Source organism: Lipomyces arxii, assembly GCF_038497795.1.
Source record: "Lipomyces arxii strain Phaff 12-163 unplaced genomic scaffold V1512scaffold_28, whole genome shotgun sequence".
Lineage (NCBI taxonomy): Eukaryota > Fungi > Ascomycota > Lipomycetes > Lipomycetales > Lipomycetaceae > Lipomyces > Lipomyces arxii.
In genome coordinates this window covers 21,085-35,616 of record NW_027117727.1, presented here as the reverse complement: position 1 = coordinate 35,616, position 14,532 = coordinate 21,085, and the positions used below count along the sequence as shown (strand labels likewise).

General features: G+C 42.2%; 8 protein-coding genes across 8 annotated transcripts; 6 read left to right on the top strand and 2 right to left on the bottom strand.

Moving 5' to 3' along the window:
- Nucleotides 1-70: 70 nt before the first annotated feature.
- On the top strand, nucleotides 71-3,264 carry V1512DRAFT_243666 (nucleolar protein 14). The gene is made up of 3 exons (XM_066914321.1): nucleotides 71-386; nucleotides 437-1,582; nucleotides 1,627-3,264. The coding sequence occupies exons 1-3, from the start codon at nucleotides 123-125 to the stop codon at nucleotides 2,773-2,775; spliced, it is 2,559 nt and encodes an 852-aa protein (XP_066769367.1). The 5' UTR covers nucleotides 71-122; the 3' UTR covers nucleotides 2,776-3,264.
- Nucleotides 2,719-4,629, bottom strand: V1512DRAFT_230303 (WD40-repeat-containing domain protein). Its single transcript, XM_066913948.1, has 4 exons — nucleotides 4,378-4,629; nucleotides 4,212-4,333; nucleotides 3,625-4,157; nucleotides 2,719-3,578 (listed from the first exon to the last, which is right to left on the bottom strand). The coding sequence occupies exons 1-4, from the start codon at nucleotides 4,512-4,514 to the stop codon at nucleotides 2,820-2,822; spliced, it is 1,551 nt and encodes a 516-aa protein (XP_066769366.1). The 5' UTR covers nucleotides 4,515-4,629; the 3' UTR covers nucleotides 2,719-2,819.
- Nucleotides 4,630-4,770: 141 nt separating this feature from the next.
- V1512DRAFT_230302 (peptidase M18) lies at nucleotides 4,771-6,655 on the top strand. Its single transcript, XM_066913947.1, has 7 exons — nucleotides 4,771-4,886; nucleotides 4,931-5,180; nucleotides 5,230-5,304; nucleotides 5,353-5,450; nucleotides 5,497-5,843; nucleotides 5,893-6,050; nucleotides 6,097-6,655. Exons 1-7 carry the CDS (start codon nucleotides 4,847-4,849, stop codon nucleotides 6,596-6,598), a joined length of 1,470 nt encoding a protein of 489 aa, XP_066769365.1. The 5' UTR covers nucleotides 4,771-4,846; the 3' UTR covers nucleotides 6,599-6,655.
- A 77-nt stretch (nucleotides 6,656-6,732) lies between these two features.
- V1512DRAFT_212756 (uncharacterized protein) lies at nucleotides 6,733-7,093 on the top strand (the record flags this gene model as incomplete). Its single annotated transcript, XM_066913571.1, has 3 exons — nucleotides 6,733-6,800; nucleotides 6,861-6,976; nucleotides 7,026-7,093. 3 exons carry the CDS (start codon nucleotides 6,733-6,735, stop codon nucleotides 7,091-7,093), a joined length of 252 nt encoding a protein of 83 aa, XP_066769364.1.
- A 428-nt stretch (nucleotides 7,094-7,521) lies between these two features.
- V1512DRAFT_249875 (Endonuclease/exonuclease/phosphatase) lies at nucleotides 7,522-9,397 on the top strand (the record flags this gene model as incomplete). The annotated part of the gene is made up of 3 exons (XM_066914638.1): nucleotides 7,522-8,182; nucleotides 8,232-9,291; nucleotides 9,343-9,397. The coding sequence occupies 3 exons, from the start codon at nucleotides 7,522-7,524 to the stop codon at nucleotides 9,395-9,397; spliced, it is 1,776 nt and encodes a 591-aa protein (XP_066769363.1).
- A 342-nt stretch (nucleotides 9,398-9,739) lies between these two features.
- V1512DRAFT_212744 (uncharacterized protein) lies at nucleotides 9,740-11,466 on the top strand (the record flags this gene model as incomplete). The annotated part of the gene is made up of 10 exons (XM_066913570.1): nucleotides 9,740-9,840; nucleotides 9,898-10,007; nucleotides 10,055-10,158; nucleotides 10,213-10,372; nucleotides 10,417-10,465; nucleotides 10,512-10,956; nucleotides 11,001-11,076; nucleotides 11,118-11,307; nucleotides 11,353-11,368; nucleotides 11,413-11,466. 10 exons carry the CDS (start codon nucleotides 9,740-9,742, stop codon nucleotides 11,464-11,466), a joined length of 1,305 nt encoding a protein of 434 aa, XP_066769362.1.
- A 411-nt stretch (nucleotides 11,467-11,877) lies between these two features.
- V1512DRAFT_212807 (uncharacterized protein) lies at nucleotides 11,878-13,203 on the top strand (the record flags this gene model as incomplete). Its single annotated transcript, XM_066913572.1, has 3 exons — nucleotides 11,878-12,243; nucleotides 12,300-13,015; nucleotides 13,059-13,203. 3 exons carry the CDS (start codon nucleotides 11,878-11,880, stop codon nucleotides 13,201-13,203), a joined length of 1,227 nt encoding a protein of 408 aa, XP_066769361.1.
- Nucleotides 13,204-13,208: 5 nt separating this feature from the next.
- V1512DRAFT_267790 (thioredoxin-like protein) lies at nucleotides 13,209-14,514 on the bottom strand. The gene is made up of 10 exons (XM_066917355.1): nucleotides 14,417-14,514; nucleotides 14,246-14,364; nucleotides 14,138-14,199; nucleotides 14,068-14,092; nucleotides 13,815-14,024; nucleotides 13,734-13,765; nucleotides 13,632-13,690; nucleotides 13,569-13,584; nucleotides 13,458-13,526; nucleotides 13,209-13,412 (listed from the first exon to the last, which is right to left on the bottom strand). The coding sequence occupies exons 1-10, from the start codon at nucleotides 14,473-14,475 to the stop codon at nucleotides 13,374-13,376; spliced, it is 690 nt and encodes a 229-aa protein (XP_066769360.1). The 5' UTR covers nucleotides 14,476-14,514; the 3' UTR covers nucleotides 13,209-13,373.
- Nucleotides 14,515-14,532: the final 18 nt, after the last annotated feature.

Sequence of the window (14,532 nt, the reverse complement as noted above, 5' to 3'; positions counted from 1 at the left end):
CAAGAAGTCCCAAACGCAAAAAATTATATAACTTTGCCCTTACCCACTGAGTAGTGCGGCTCAAACTCATTGAAGAAAATTTCAGATTTGGAGTCCCCGTTCAAGTACAAGTATTGGCAGGCATGGGTAAATCACAGCTAAAACAGCTTAAAGAAAGGCTGAAGGTGAATGGATTTACAGGTCAGACTAATGTTAAGAAGCAACAAAGAAAGCGAATGCCAGCGTCTACTCGGACTGACAAAAATTTGCTGCTGCAAACAATTCGTGAAGAGTTTAATCCGTTTGATTTGAAATTAAACAGGTCGAAACATGGCGATATTCTTGGGCGAAATGTACAGGGGGCAGTGGGCAAGCCTGGGTTGAGTAAGCAGATCGGTGAAGAAAACGTGAGTTGAGTTTGGAATACTGTGATGGTTTAACTGTTAACTTGATGTAGAGAAGGAACACTCTTAAGAGGGAAATGGAAAGAAGGAACAAGATTGGAGCCGTAATTGATAGAAGATTTGGCGAGAATGATTCTACTCTTTCGTCAGAAGACAAAATGCTGGAACGTTTCACACGAGAAAGACAATCTCGGTCAGCGAAATCTTCATTATTCAATCTTGAAGATGACCCTGATGCTTATGCTGATGACTTGCTCACTCATTACGGTCAGACTCTCGCTTTGGACGATGAAGCAACGTTGGGAGAAGACGTCAGAGGTTTGAAACGAAAGGAATCCGGGGATGAAGATGAGGACGAGGAGTACAACGCTCCGGAAAAAAAAAGGAGCAAGAACGAAGTCATGAAGGAAGTCATTGCAAAATCAAAAATGTATAAACACGAACGGCAAAAGGCAAAGGAGGAGGACCTTGAGGTGATTGAAAATTTAGATGCGGATTTGAACGGACTTCGCTCGCTGTTAGCTCAGACATCTAGCACTGTTGCTGTAAAAGCTGTCTCCGTTGAAGATCGCGATGTTGAATACGATGCCAACGTACGCGAGATGACATTCGACAAGCGCGCGAAACCTTCAGACCGAACCAAGACCGAAGAAGAATTGGCTGAAGAATACGCGGCCAATCTCAAGCAGTTGGAAGATCGACGACAGCGAAGAATGAGAGGCGATATAAGTGATGACGAAGACGAGTTGACTAGGAAAAGAGCTCCTGTAGCTGATGATCTGCAAGATGACTTTATGTCTGACGGAGAGGTTGACGATGCTGCTGCGTTTGGATTTGGAAAGAATCTTGTTCCGTCGGATGAGGAAGAAAATGATGAGGAAGATGAAGAAGGAGAGGGAGAAGGAAGTGAGGGAAATGAAGTTGAGGATATTAGTGAAGACGATGTGCCTACATCGAAATCATCTGGAACATCCGCCAATTTGACCAAGCTTCCAACACGACAAACGAAAGTTCTGGCTCTAGAAACAGAGTCAGGAAAAGACACATCTATTGCTTTTACGTACAACTGTCCGGCAACTTACGAAGAGTTACGAGGAATTTTTGATGGCAAGAAACTTGAAGATCAAGTGGTTATTGTTGATCGAATCGTGACACTGCATCATCCTAGTCTGCACCCGGAAAACAAACTTAAGCTTGCTGTATGTGTGTGTGCGATATCACTGAAGTTTTGCTAATTGCTTAGGCGTTTGGTTCTATTCTGGTTGAGCACGCTCTAGCTCAGGTCGACGAAGATGAGAAGATAGACAACGCTGCGTTCAACCAATTGATTCAACAAATTTACAGTCTTGCAAACTCGTATACTGAGGAGATATCCGAAGGATTTCGGACGCAGTTGAAGCAAGTTCGAGGGCGGCTAGATGCCGCCGTTGCCAACACAGAGCAAGAAACGGATTATCCATTACCTTCAGATATGATGCTCTTTACTCTTGTTGGGGTTCTCTTTTCCACATCAGATCATTTCCATGTTATTGTCACACCTGCGATGCTTCTGATGGGCCAGCACTTGGCTCAATTCAAAAACACGACTCTAGGTGACTTTGCTACATCGGCTTTACTCGCAAGATTATTTGCAACCTATCAGAAACTGTCGAAGCGATACGTTCCAGAGGTGGTGAATCATATCAATCTTTCATTACTTAGTTTTATTGCCGGTACGTCGATCCCAGAAGGGTTTCCGTTGCCACCTATAGTTTCAGAGATCAAGTTCAATGGCAGTAGCAAAGGTGTCAAGACGAGGAATGTGAGGATCACGGATATTTTGTCCGACACTCCGTTGACGAACTTGACAACTCCAGCTGAAATACAACTTGCGCTATCGCTTTTGAATTCAGATTTAGAGACTCTTAGGATTTTAGCGTCTCTATGGAAGGGCACAGATGCATACAAGGAAATTTTCACGCCTGCGCTGAAACTTCTTGAGATTCTACTGGAGGAAGGCACAACAGTCAAAGCTCGCAAGTTGTTACTGGCACCAGTGATGGCGAACATTAAAGAATCGGAAGCAATGCTTCGTCAGCTGATCAAAAATCAAACTACGAATCGCGAGCCACTAGCGTTACAATCCCACAAGCCAATTCCGATCCCGTCGTATGCGCCCAAATTTGAAGAGAACTACTCAGTTGACAAGAAGTCTTATGATCCCAATCTTCAACGACAAGAAATCTCGAAGCTCAAAGCTCAGGTCAAGAAGGAGCGCAAAGGAGCGATACGCGAACTACGTAAGGACAATGCGTTCATCTCAAGAGAGAAGCTCGCAGAGAAAAGAAAGAAGGATAAGGAATATCATGAGATGGTCGCACGGTTGGAGAGAAACATTAACCAGGAAGGCTAAAAAACATGCATTGTATGGTACATCGTTAACCGGATTTAATTATATTACCTAAGTTGTGGAACAACATCCAACAATGTAACCTCTCTGTATTCAGGTCGACCTTTTCCAAACACGTTCCAAAATCGCAGAGTTTCGTCGCCGGCACCAGAAACAATGGTCTGGCCGTCTGGACTGATGGCAAGGTACAAAACTCGGCAAGTGTGTCCGGTCAGTGCGGTGACCTGTCGCATTGAAGGGTACTTCCAGATTGCAATTTGGTTTTGCGAGTATCCGTGTGCCGATACCACCTCGTTTGAATTTTTCGACCACACCAGATTACAAATTTGGCTGCCGGTATCGATCTCGTTAATTTGCCGACCAGTCAAGGTGTTCCAAAATTTGATTCGTTGGTCTGCGGTACCACCACCTGATGCCAATATGCCTCTTTGATGAGGACTCCATGCGATAGCTTTCACCGCAGCCACATGCTCTGTAAATTTTAATAACGGGGAATCACTTGTACTATTCCAGACAAAAAGTTTATTGTCGTTTCCACCAGACGCTAATTTGTCGTCTTCGTAGCTCCACTTCAAACCACAGATCTCTTGTTTATGACCTGTCAGCCGCCGAAAATAAGACCCAGAAGCTCTGACGTCTCGTAGCAAAATCGATTTATCGCGACTCCCAGAAGAAAGTATGTGTCCATGCCACGCTAATGATCCGGCTCTGGAAGTATGACCGTCCATTGTTCTCAGCTTCCGCTCGGCTTCAGCGTCCCAAATTTGTACGACTCCTCTATGTGACCCAACTGCTACATATTTTCCCTAAAACGTTAGCATTTGCCAGTATATTTAAACACTTATCGTTTACTTCAGGTAACCAGGCCACTGAAGTGACCAGATCGTGTTCACCAAGCTCACACAGTTTGCTAACACTGCCAGTGTATGCACTCCATAAATATACTGATCTGGCCAAACCGACAGCAAGGACATTTGACGAAGACCAGTCGACCAAATTCAAATAAAAATCGTCTGCCAATTCAGGAGCATCCAAGACTCTGAAAGGAACTTTAGATATAGATCTCAACTGTTTCCTGGGCGATAATAACATTTTTTGTGAAAATAGTCTTACTGGAGATAAAGAAAATGCTTCATTTTCAACGTCCAAAGTAGCATTTCCTATTTGTCTGGTTGGTGTTTTCCTAGGAGACATAAATGTAAACAGATTTCGAGATGGCGTACTCGGGACTGACGTATGAGATCTTGGAGGAGTGACCGAGCCATTGCTACCTATCTCACTACTTGAAGATCCTGATGCTACTCTGCTTGGTTTGGTTGAAGGGACATCGTCACCAAATAGTTCGGATCGCAATACATCGGAAAATGTACGGTTTGCTTCCTCAACTTTGTTCTAATCAGTGTTGTACTTCGGACATTCCGATATAAAATTAAACGTACTTCTTTGTGTATCAAGTCCGTTATCGTTGATTCGAAGCGGGGGGTTCTCTTCTGAGCCTGATGATTCAGGCTTTAAACTAAAGCCAGCTTGTAAATTGACAGTGTCACGGTTTGGTATATATCTACGCTGTAAGTATACTCATTATAAGTGAGTTATTCCACATACCTATCACTATAAGATATTCTTACTCGTTTTCGTTGAGGAGACAGTGATCTTTGGTATGGCAGTGATCCTATTGAAGACGACGATGGAGGAGTGGAGGTTGAACTAGACGTCGTCTTATTGTCTGCTTCTGGCGCCATACTCCAACGTACAAATCCTTCAATAGAATTCTATCAAAATCCACTGACATATACAAGAGCACGAAATTGCTATCCAAAATTGTACCCAAAAATTGACTGTGTGAAGTTACGATGGCGGACTCCAGCAACAAAATACAGAGCTGTATGCACAAGCCTCTTCTTGTAAGCTAAGCCACCGCATTCATTTGCACTGTGAAAGTGGCTTGCATCTTAGTACCAGACCCTGATATACAATACCCTCAATATTGTAAGAATACTGTTATCTATGGAAACAGGAACAGTATACCCCATTCACGAAGGCACATTCACTTAATAACCAGTAGTAATAACATATGGTGTCAAGAATGTCAAGAGCAAAGGCATATGCATCTGGTATGTGACTAACAGTACAGCAGTGGCACAACTAATCGATAAAGACTTCCTGTCGTTCATCAACGCATCGCCGACCCCATATCATCATGTTGATAATGCAAAGAAATTGCTTTTGAATGCTGGATTTATTGAATTAAAGGAGCGCGACTCTTGGGCTGGCAAGATTGAACGTGGAAAGAAATACTTTCTAACTAGAAATGCTAGTAGTATCATTGCTTTTGGCGTTGGGCAAGATTGGGTTCCTGGCAATGGAATTGCAATTGTGGGAGCACACACAGACAGTCCAAGTTTGAGGTCAGATGGATGATGTCTTTTTGTGTTTATTATTGTTGATATGATGTAGATTGAAACCCGTGTCTAAGAAGTCCGCAGAGCACTACCTCCAAGTTGGTGTTGAGGTGTATGGAGGTGGTCTTTGGTAATGCTCTCGTATAGTTACTGCGGGAACCTCCAACTGACATGTTAGGCACACATGGTTTGATCGTGATCTTAGTGTTGCTGGACGAGTTTTCGTCAGCGAAGGCGGTAGTCTTGTACCGAAGTTGATTAAGATCAATAAGCCAAGTAAGGCTTTGCTATCATTTGTTGGATCAACACTCACAGTTCTCAGTTTTGCGTATTCCCACATTGGCCATTCACTTGGACAGAGATGCGAACACTAAATTCGAGTTCAACAGAGAAACCATGCTTTTTCCGATCGCTGGTCTTGCTGAAGCCGAACTCAACAAGACTGAGGCAGACTCAATTGCTACAGATGTGGAAGCTAAAGCTGATTTTGAGCCATTGAGTTCAATGACTGAGCGTCATCATCCGAAGATTATTTCTTTGGTTGCTGGAGCCGCCGGTGTACCGATTAGTGCTGTGCGTGATTTTGAATTGATTCTTTACGATACACAGCCAGGTACTTTTGGAGGCATGTCAGATGAGCTCATTTACTCACAACGTCTTGATAATCAGGTATGTGTAATGTCGTATTGGCAAACATCATAATTGATTTGAATTTCAGATGATGTCGTACTGTGCAGTTCGCGGTTTGATTGACAGTATGGCTGATACTGAAGCTCTTGCTGGTGATGATACAATTCGTTTGATCTCATGCTTCGATCATGAGGAAATTGGATCTGAGAGTGCTCAAGGTGCACGCTCTAACTTTTTGCCTTCGATGTAAGCTATAGTTTACGGCGTTCGTCAAACTACTAATATACTTTAGTGTAAAGCGTCTGTCATCGTTGTCAGGTATCCCGGATGAGGATCTTAAAGCTTCGTCGATTGGAAGCTTTTATGAGCAAACTGCCATCAAGTCATTTTTGATTTCGGCAGATATGGCACATGCCGTGCACCCTAACTATAGTGCTAGATATGAATCGAGCCATCGACCACAAATGAACGGTGGTCCAGTCATCAAAATCAACGCGAATCAGAGGTACTCTACTAATTCTCCAGGAATTTTGTTGTTGGAAGAAGTCGCAAGAATCAGCAAGACTCCGTTGCAATTGTTTGTCGTTCGTAACGATTCATCATGTGGATCTACAATTGGACCAGCGTTGGCCTCGCTTCTTGGAACACGTACTTTGGATTTGGGTAATCCGCAGCTTAGTATGCACTCTATCCGTGAGACTGGTGGTGCAGCTGACGTTGAGCATGCGTGCTCGTTGTTTTCAGCGTATTTCAACAACTATGCTAAGATTGAAGGCACTATTTTTGTTGAGTAGGTAGTTCAAATGGGAAATGGGAAGAATTTTTAGATGAATAGAGTCTTTGATTGTGAACTTGCAGCGTCGTAGATGTAAACTTTTTAACGCAACTTGACCCAACACCACTCAATATAAACATAATGAGGTGAGCTATGGGAAAGTTAAGATATCGTGTAATACGGCAATATAAGCAGTTATTGTTTATGGGACGAGAGTATCCGTAAGCAAGCCTTTTAATTTACACATTTTGATTTAAAAGAAGCAACTGATGAAAGATCAGACGGGGATACGTGTTCTTTCGAGACCGACTTCATGCTGGATTCATGAGAAACGCGAACATTACGGACGAACGAGAAATTGAACAGAAGCTGAAATTTGCTGAGTTCATAGAGAAAGGTGAGTTTAAAATTTCTTAATATCTTTAATTGCTAAACAATTCTGGTAGAAATTGCAGCACTTTATCATGTGAAGAAGTACAGATCCATGAAACATAAATATTACGAAAGCAAGTGAGAGTATTTTATGTAGTTACATAAGCATTATATTTTTACTTTATAAAAAGCATTCGAATCGTCATTAGTTACTGTACAGAAGACCAATATGCTCACTATGTGAAAGAGATCTGCATAGCCATACAAAAGAGAGGAGGAGAACCCTTAACAATTACTATATACTCTTTCAATCAGCGTAAAAACCAGCAAAGAGCAGCTAACAATTAATAGATTCGAATTCAATATTTCAATTCGATTAATTTGAATCCGATTTTATTTATTAAATATTTGATTACTGAGCTGTCATCTTTTCTGTTGTATGTTCAATTTGATTGTGTTGATTGAATACTAAACATTCTTTTCACTTAAGATCCGAAGTCAATGTCTTTACCAGGAACAGGCCGATTAAGCCTTTAATTTGATTAGATTCAATTTAAAGAAAGAGTATTCATGGTCTCACCACATTGGCAGCACCAGATCCAGCTGGCTCAGCTGTCTAGGCAAAGCAGTTCAGCTCACCACCATGCACGAGCTGCTGCCACAATCTCAAGAGGTGGACCTGCTCCAACTGGATTATCTTTACAAGATCCAAGCAGCCTCTTACCAACAAATTCAGGACTATATGTTAATGGCGCGTTTAAACCAGTCCATGATCGCAATGAGTCAACTGATCCGGAACATCTCGATCATCTGCAACAAGACGATAAACAAGATAGACGTCAAGATTGGTCTGCGTTAGATCTAGGCGGTCAAGGAATCAGAAATATCAGTCCCTCTTTGTTCAATTATCAGTTTTTGCAGAAACTATACATCAATCATAACAGATTAACCGCAATTCCAGCTGCTATCTGCAAATTATCACAGCTCATGATTTTGGACATCTCAGGCAACCTTTTGACTACTTTACCCTCGGAAATCGGGTTAATGAAAAGTTTGAAAATGCTTTTAATGATTGACAATAGTATCCAGAATCTTCCATCAGAAATGGGGTTGCTTTACAAGCTAGAAGTTTTGGGGATTGAAGGAAATCCATTGCCAGAAAGCACAAAGAGTATAATGGCAAAGAATGGAACACGTGGAGTTATACACGATCTTCGCGATAACGGTCCGGGTATGTACCATATAGATGTTATATTGCATTGCATTGCTAATAATTCAAGTCTCACCTCAGCCGCCACCTCGTGATTGGATTGTATTAGAAGAAAAAGAATCGACTAAAAGCAATGAAGAGGAAGGAATTTTTTCAGTTGTTTCGTATAACATTTTGTGCGACAGATACACTTCTACAATCTATGAATATACCCCGTCATGGGCGTTGTCTTGGGACTATCGACGGGAAAGTATCAAGCACGAAATTGAGTCATATGATGCTGATATCATATGCTTGCAAGAAATTGACAATCAGACTTTTGAGGATTTCATGCTGCCTGAACTTGCATCGAAAGGTTATGATGGTTACCAGTGGCTGAAATCGCGAGCAAAAACTATGACCCCGCAGAACAAGAAGAGGGTTGACGGATGCGCAATTTTCTACAGGAAGAGTGTGTTTAAGCTTTTGGATCAGCAGCCCATAGAGATTCAGCAAGTCGCAATGAACAGCAACATGTTGGTGTCAGACAAAGATGCTCTTAAAAATTACCCAGATATTTTCAACAGGGTTGCTACAAAAGATCATATTGCTACCGTGTCGTGTTTAGAACATATTGGTACTGGTAATAGACTGATTGTTGCCAACATGCACATTCATTGGGATCCATTGGATAAAGACGTCAAGCTGGTGCAAGTGGGGTTACTTTTAGGAGAGCTAAACAACATGGCAGAGAAGTTTTCAAAAATCAAGCCAAGTGACGAATCAAAGGCGTCGTATCAGTCTGGAACTAAAGTGCCGATGGTGGTTTGCAGTGATTTGAATTCTACCCCTGATAGCGGAGTTTACCAACTAATTTCAAAAGGATCTATTCCGGGCGATCATCCAGACTTTCAAGGATTTAAGTATGGTAAATTTACAGACAGTGGAATAAGCCACAACTTTTCATTGAAGTCATCCTATGGCAATATTGGAGAGTTATCGTTTACGAATTGTACTCCAACGTTTACAGATGTTGTTGACTATATCTGGTATTCAACGAACACTCTCTCCGTAAACGGCCTGATTGGTGAGCCCGACAAGGAATACATGTCTAAAGTTATTGGTTTTCCGAATGCGCATTTCCCTTCAGAGTAAGTTTGAGGTTAAATAGTTTTGATTAATTGATGCTAATTTCAATGTAGTCATATCTCTCTGTTTGCACAGTTTCAATTTAAGGTCCCCACGGCATCTTCTTAAGCATTTTGCTCTGCTTTTGTGTGTTATAGTACTGTGTAGTTTAGCGTGTACGAATGGAATTATTTGTAATATATATAATTACTTGTTTAATGCTTATTCGACACTCCCGCACGGTACGGTTGTAGATATATCCCCAGTATAGCAAGAAAATCACAGTCGAAGTGGCTGAGTTACTTCTGGGGCGTCTGTCAGAGTGTGGGTCGATAAAGTATATTACGCAGAGACCCTTTTAAAGTTAGACATACCGGAACTCCCAGCATCGAAATAACTAGATAATTTGTGTTTTTGTTGTTTGAAAAGAGAATTGATATTAGATATTTCATTGAATTTTGGCCGGAAATCATGAGCTTCTCTACTTCAGTCCCTCAAAATGAGACGTTCATTCTGCAAAAACTGATCTCGATCCGTGAACGTCTGACTGCGCTGAAGCAGGATCGTTCGACGTAAGTTCAAGACGGTTGTTATGTGGCGGTAGTGATGGCTGATTAGGACTTGTGTAGGTATTTTAAAACCAGCGATGTGAATTCTTTTTATGAACAAACTGTTGAAGAAGTGCGGAAGATCAATATCATCCGAAAAGATCCGAGTCTTCATGATGAACAGAATCGGGGTTAGTAATAAATGTGTGATCGTAATGGTCGTTAATATGATTTCAAGTCGACGTGGTTTTAGACGACGTTTTCCAACTTCTTTCGTTGTTCTTTCTCACGGTCGGATCTCGATCAGCGCCAGCCACTTATGCTTCTCTGATTACGGTCAAGGTTGGTTTAATTTCGATTCAATGAATTGCGGGCTGCTAATGAACAAACACACAGCGCTTACTGGATCATTTGAAAGAAAGTCGAATATATTCAAACGCTGATTTGACCCCAATCGAGGAGCGACTTGAGGAGATCAAAGGCATTGTTGATCGTGACGCTGTGAGTGAATCGTCGGAGCTTATTCAACTCATCAGAGCAAAAATCGATGTTTGTGGTATGTGTTGTGTGGCATTTAAACAGAATGTGCTGACTCGGTAGAACATGAATTGGCGGAATTGAAGGAATCGTTGTCGGTCATTTCTCCAGAGTGAGTGATGTAGTGTCAGTCATAGATTATTGCTAACAGTCAAAAGTTTACTGCCTACACTTCAGAGACTAGTATCCATCAGGCGGCAGATTCTATCGATTGGATCTAAGCCAAAGTTTTCTATTTCAGAGTTAAAGGTTTTGCAAGAAGAGTTGCGGCATATTGAGAGCACCAGAGTTGACGGCAACTTCCTCTCACCAGACGGAAACATTCCTGACGGCCAGAATGTGGTCAATGGTTTACTCGAAGAGTGCCATGATTTGCTGAACGACTTTATTGCCAGAGAAGACTTAGTTGGTCCTGCATTGCATCCAATCTATGAGCAGTTAACAGAAATGAAGAATCAGCTTGATAGTCTGATGCTGACTCACAAGTGGACACTAAGAGAAACAGATTTGTATAATTTTCAGCAGAAATTGCAAGTCATTGATGATAAGCGAGTAAACGGAGTGTTTCTAGACGAAGAAGGGAACGTTCCTGCTGGACAAACTGTTAGTAATTACGATAGTATTTAGTCCAATTTGCTAATTGCCAGATTTTGCTATACTTGTTGCGGAGATGCTATGCTCTAATATACCGATTGCTAGTTTCTAGTGAACCAGTATCGGAAGGTGAGCAGATAGTTTTGGTTCACCAAATACTAACTTTGCAGCGCTTATTCCTATTCAGAACCAGTTGAGCACCGTGCGACGATGCTTACTCGAAGTCAAGCGAATGGGAGGATTATCTTCAGCAAGAGAACTATATCCTTATCAGATGAAATTGGCATCTATTGATAATCTTCGATCTGACGGAAAATTCATGATTGGAAGTTCTATTCCAGAAGGCCAAGGACTATTGAAGTAAGTTGTTGTTATATTATGATTAGGATCGTGCTAATTGAGCAGTGCTCTTCTCGCAGAGGTTTGCAACTTTGTTAACGCAATGGTCTGTATTAACTTTAATAGTGTTTTGATTTATGTCACGAACTAAGAGTCGAGATGGAAGAGAATGATGAGTGAATTGCTTGAAGAAACATGGCATTCTGAGATTGGGTGTATATTGTCTATTGAGCGGTAACGGTTTGCTTATCTGGAATGTTTTATCATTTGTTACATGTAACTTATTTCGTCTTTTTCTTTTTGCGATATCCAAAGTGCACACAGTAATAGAAGTAGGAGGAGAGTATTTCACGTGCCTTAAGATCTTCGGTGTTTCGTACTCCAGAATAGTGCTTGACGTTGCATTGACACACTTAATACCTCCACAAAATCTAGTAGTTTCATCTTTAAGAATTCACACAATTCAACGAGAATTGGCTCAATTGTAGTGATTTGACTGTTTTTGCCGTCAATTTTAAAGGCTTAAGTTGGAAATTAAAGTGAATTTGTGGTGGACACAGTGACGAAGGAACAGTCCAAAGGGTAGACTCAATGGCGGACGACGACCACTCTTCTCGGCACTCGTCAGAGACACAGGTGACGGTGGAGGACGTCGCGCCTGCGGAGTCTGTGTCGACTGCGTCAGAAGGTACTCAAGGATTTGGAACGTATGACTACAGTAGCAAGAAAGACGTGACCGGGGACGAGGACAGGGAGGAACTTGAGCAGAAACTGCATAGTTTGACCGTGTCGTCGCAGGAGGAGACCAAGCGGTTGCAGGAGGAGAATGCGGAGCTTGTGAGGAAACTGGCTGAGGCTGAGAAGGAGCGGCATAGCTTTGAGAATCAATATAAGAATTTGCTAGGGAAGGTGTCTACTATTCGGAATACGCTTGGAGAGAGGTTAAAGAGCGATACTGTGGGTTGAATGCACTGATTTATTAAGGGGAAGAGATGGCTGACGTTTTGTGATAGGAAGAGATTACGCGGCAGAAGACTAGCATTGAGTATCTTGAGCAGAAATGTCGGAATCTGACAGACACAGTGACAAGTTTACAGCAGGAAGTCATAACTGCGTCGGATGAGTCTGACAAGTTATCGAAAGAGTTAGCCAGTCTGCGGCAATCGTCTATGGCGTCCCAGGATTCATGGCAGCGCGAGCGCAGTGCGCTGCTGGCTAAAGAAAAGGAACTACAAAGCAAGCTTTCTGACGCCGAGCGGAGTCTGGACGACTGGAACGTGATTGCGAATGAGGAGAAAACCATGAGGGTCACGATGAGCGAACGAGTGGCCGAGCTCGAAGAGCAGGTTACGAGTCAGCGTGTACTGTATGACGGGTTAATGCATGAGAACACGGAAAACGGAAACCTAGTAAGGAATCTGCAGCATGCTATTAGTGTACAGCAAGAAGAGCGTAAGACCGAACTGCATGAGATTGTTGAGAAAATGCAGGCCCAGATCGACACGCTGTCGGAGGAAAAGAGCGTGCTAAGTGATACGGCAGATGATCTGAAGGTCCGGCTTGAGAGCGCAAATGCTGATCTTGAGAAAATGCGGCCGTTTGAAAAAGAGGTCAAGGAGAAGTCGTTGCTGATTGGCAAATTACGTCATGAAGCAGTGATTTTGAACGAGCACTTGACCAAAGCTTTGAAATTATTACGAAAAGGAACTCCGGATGAGAGTGTTGATAGGTACGCATTCTTTATGTGTTTGCATTTCCTGACTGTTTGATAGGCAACTTATTACGAACCTCTTGCTTTCATTTTTAACTCTCCCGCGAAGCGACACCAAGCGCTTTGAGATCCTGCAGCTGATTGCTGCATGCTTGTCATGGAACGACGAGCAGAAGACAATGGCTGGGTTGATGCGCTCGGATTAAGTACATATTGGATAGAATATCTTATTTGATGCAATAGCATCCTACTTGTAACATACGTTTGTACTTATTTATGTTGTCCATGATGTAAAAGTTGCATATTCAAATTACACGATTTTTTGCAAATGAATGATTGAATTGAACTACTAGATTCGAGAACTACTTGCCGATAGCTATTTGGGGGCAAGACGCTGTTCGATGATACCGAAGTTCTGATCTGTTAGCAAGTTCGAGCACGTCAAAAAACTAAAGCTCACCAATTTTTTGTCGTAGGTTCCGACCAAGCCAGGGGAAGACAAAATGTTACTGGCCCAGGTAAAGAAGTACTATTCTGTTAGCGTAATTCAATGTGATCTGGAGCTACTAACAGAGTACTTGGGATCACTTCACACGTTAGCCATTAACTATTTTCTAAAGCAGAAATAACTTACGTTGAAAGAGTCTTGTAAATGGAAGCATCTACAAAATCAGACTCAAGAAGAGTGAAGTACTACTCATCAGCATGCGCAATCGATATAGCTAGTAATACATACGCGGGCAATGAACGGGGCAATCATAATCTCGTCTACATCTGCATCAGTAAAGATTTAACATTTAAACACGCAAAGACGCACGAAGAGTGATGCTAGTAGCACCGCCAAAGAAAGGGTTAGCGTTCTTGAGGAAAGGCAAGAACTTGTCAATAGCTTCGAAGGTCTTGCCGACAGCAGTAGAGTCAGCTTTGAAGACCGTGTCACGGTAGAGTGGAAAGAGGAGTTCCATGTATCTGTCGGCCATGAGACGGCCCTCGGCGCGCTCGAAAGCATCAGTTGATATAAGACCAGCTGAGCCGTTAGCGAAGTAAAAAGATATATGCAGGCATCATACCTTCAGGGAACAAATCAGCGACAAACTACTTCGTTAGTAAATAAACAGCAAGTACAGTAATTGGCAGTACCTCAGTGGTAATAGCACTTTCAATGAGAATGTCATCGCCGTACTTCAAAGTTGGGACCTTACCTATGCCTTGTTAAATTGACATTGCAACACTAAATCACACACTCACCGCCAGGATTGACTTCCTTCAAAAACCAAGCGGGTTTGTTTGCGAGATCAATCTCAATATACTCAAACTCGACATTTGCCTGAGTGAGGGCAATCCAGGTACGCGCAGCCCATGGGCAGCTGTGTGAACAGTCAGTAAAAAATTTAGAAAAATAGCCAAAATCACGCTCACATAACACTACAGTAAAACTTAATTGACTTTGGAGGAACACGCATCGCAACCGAAGACATTTTGAGACTCAGTTGAACAAGTGTGGAAAAATCACGAAGATGGATTTGTAAGAATGT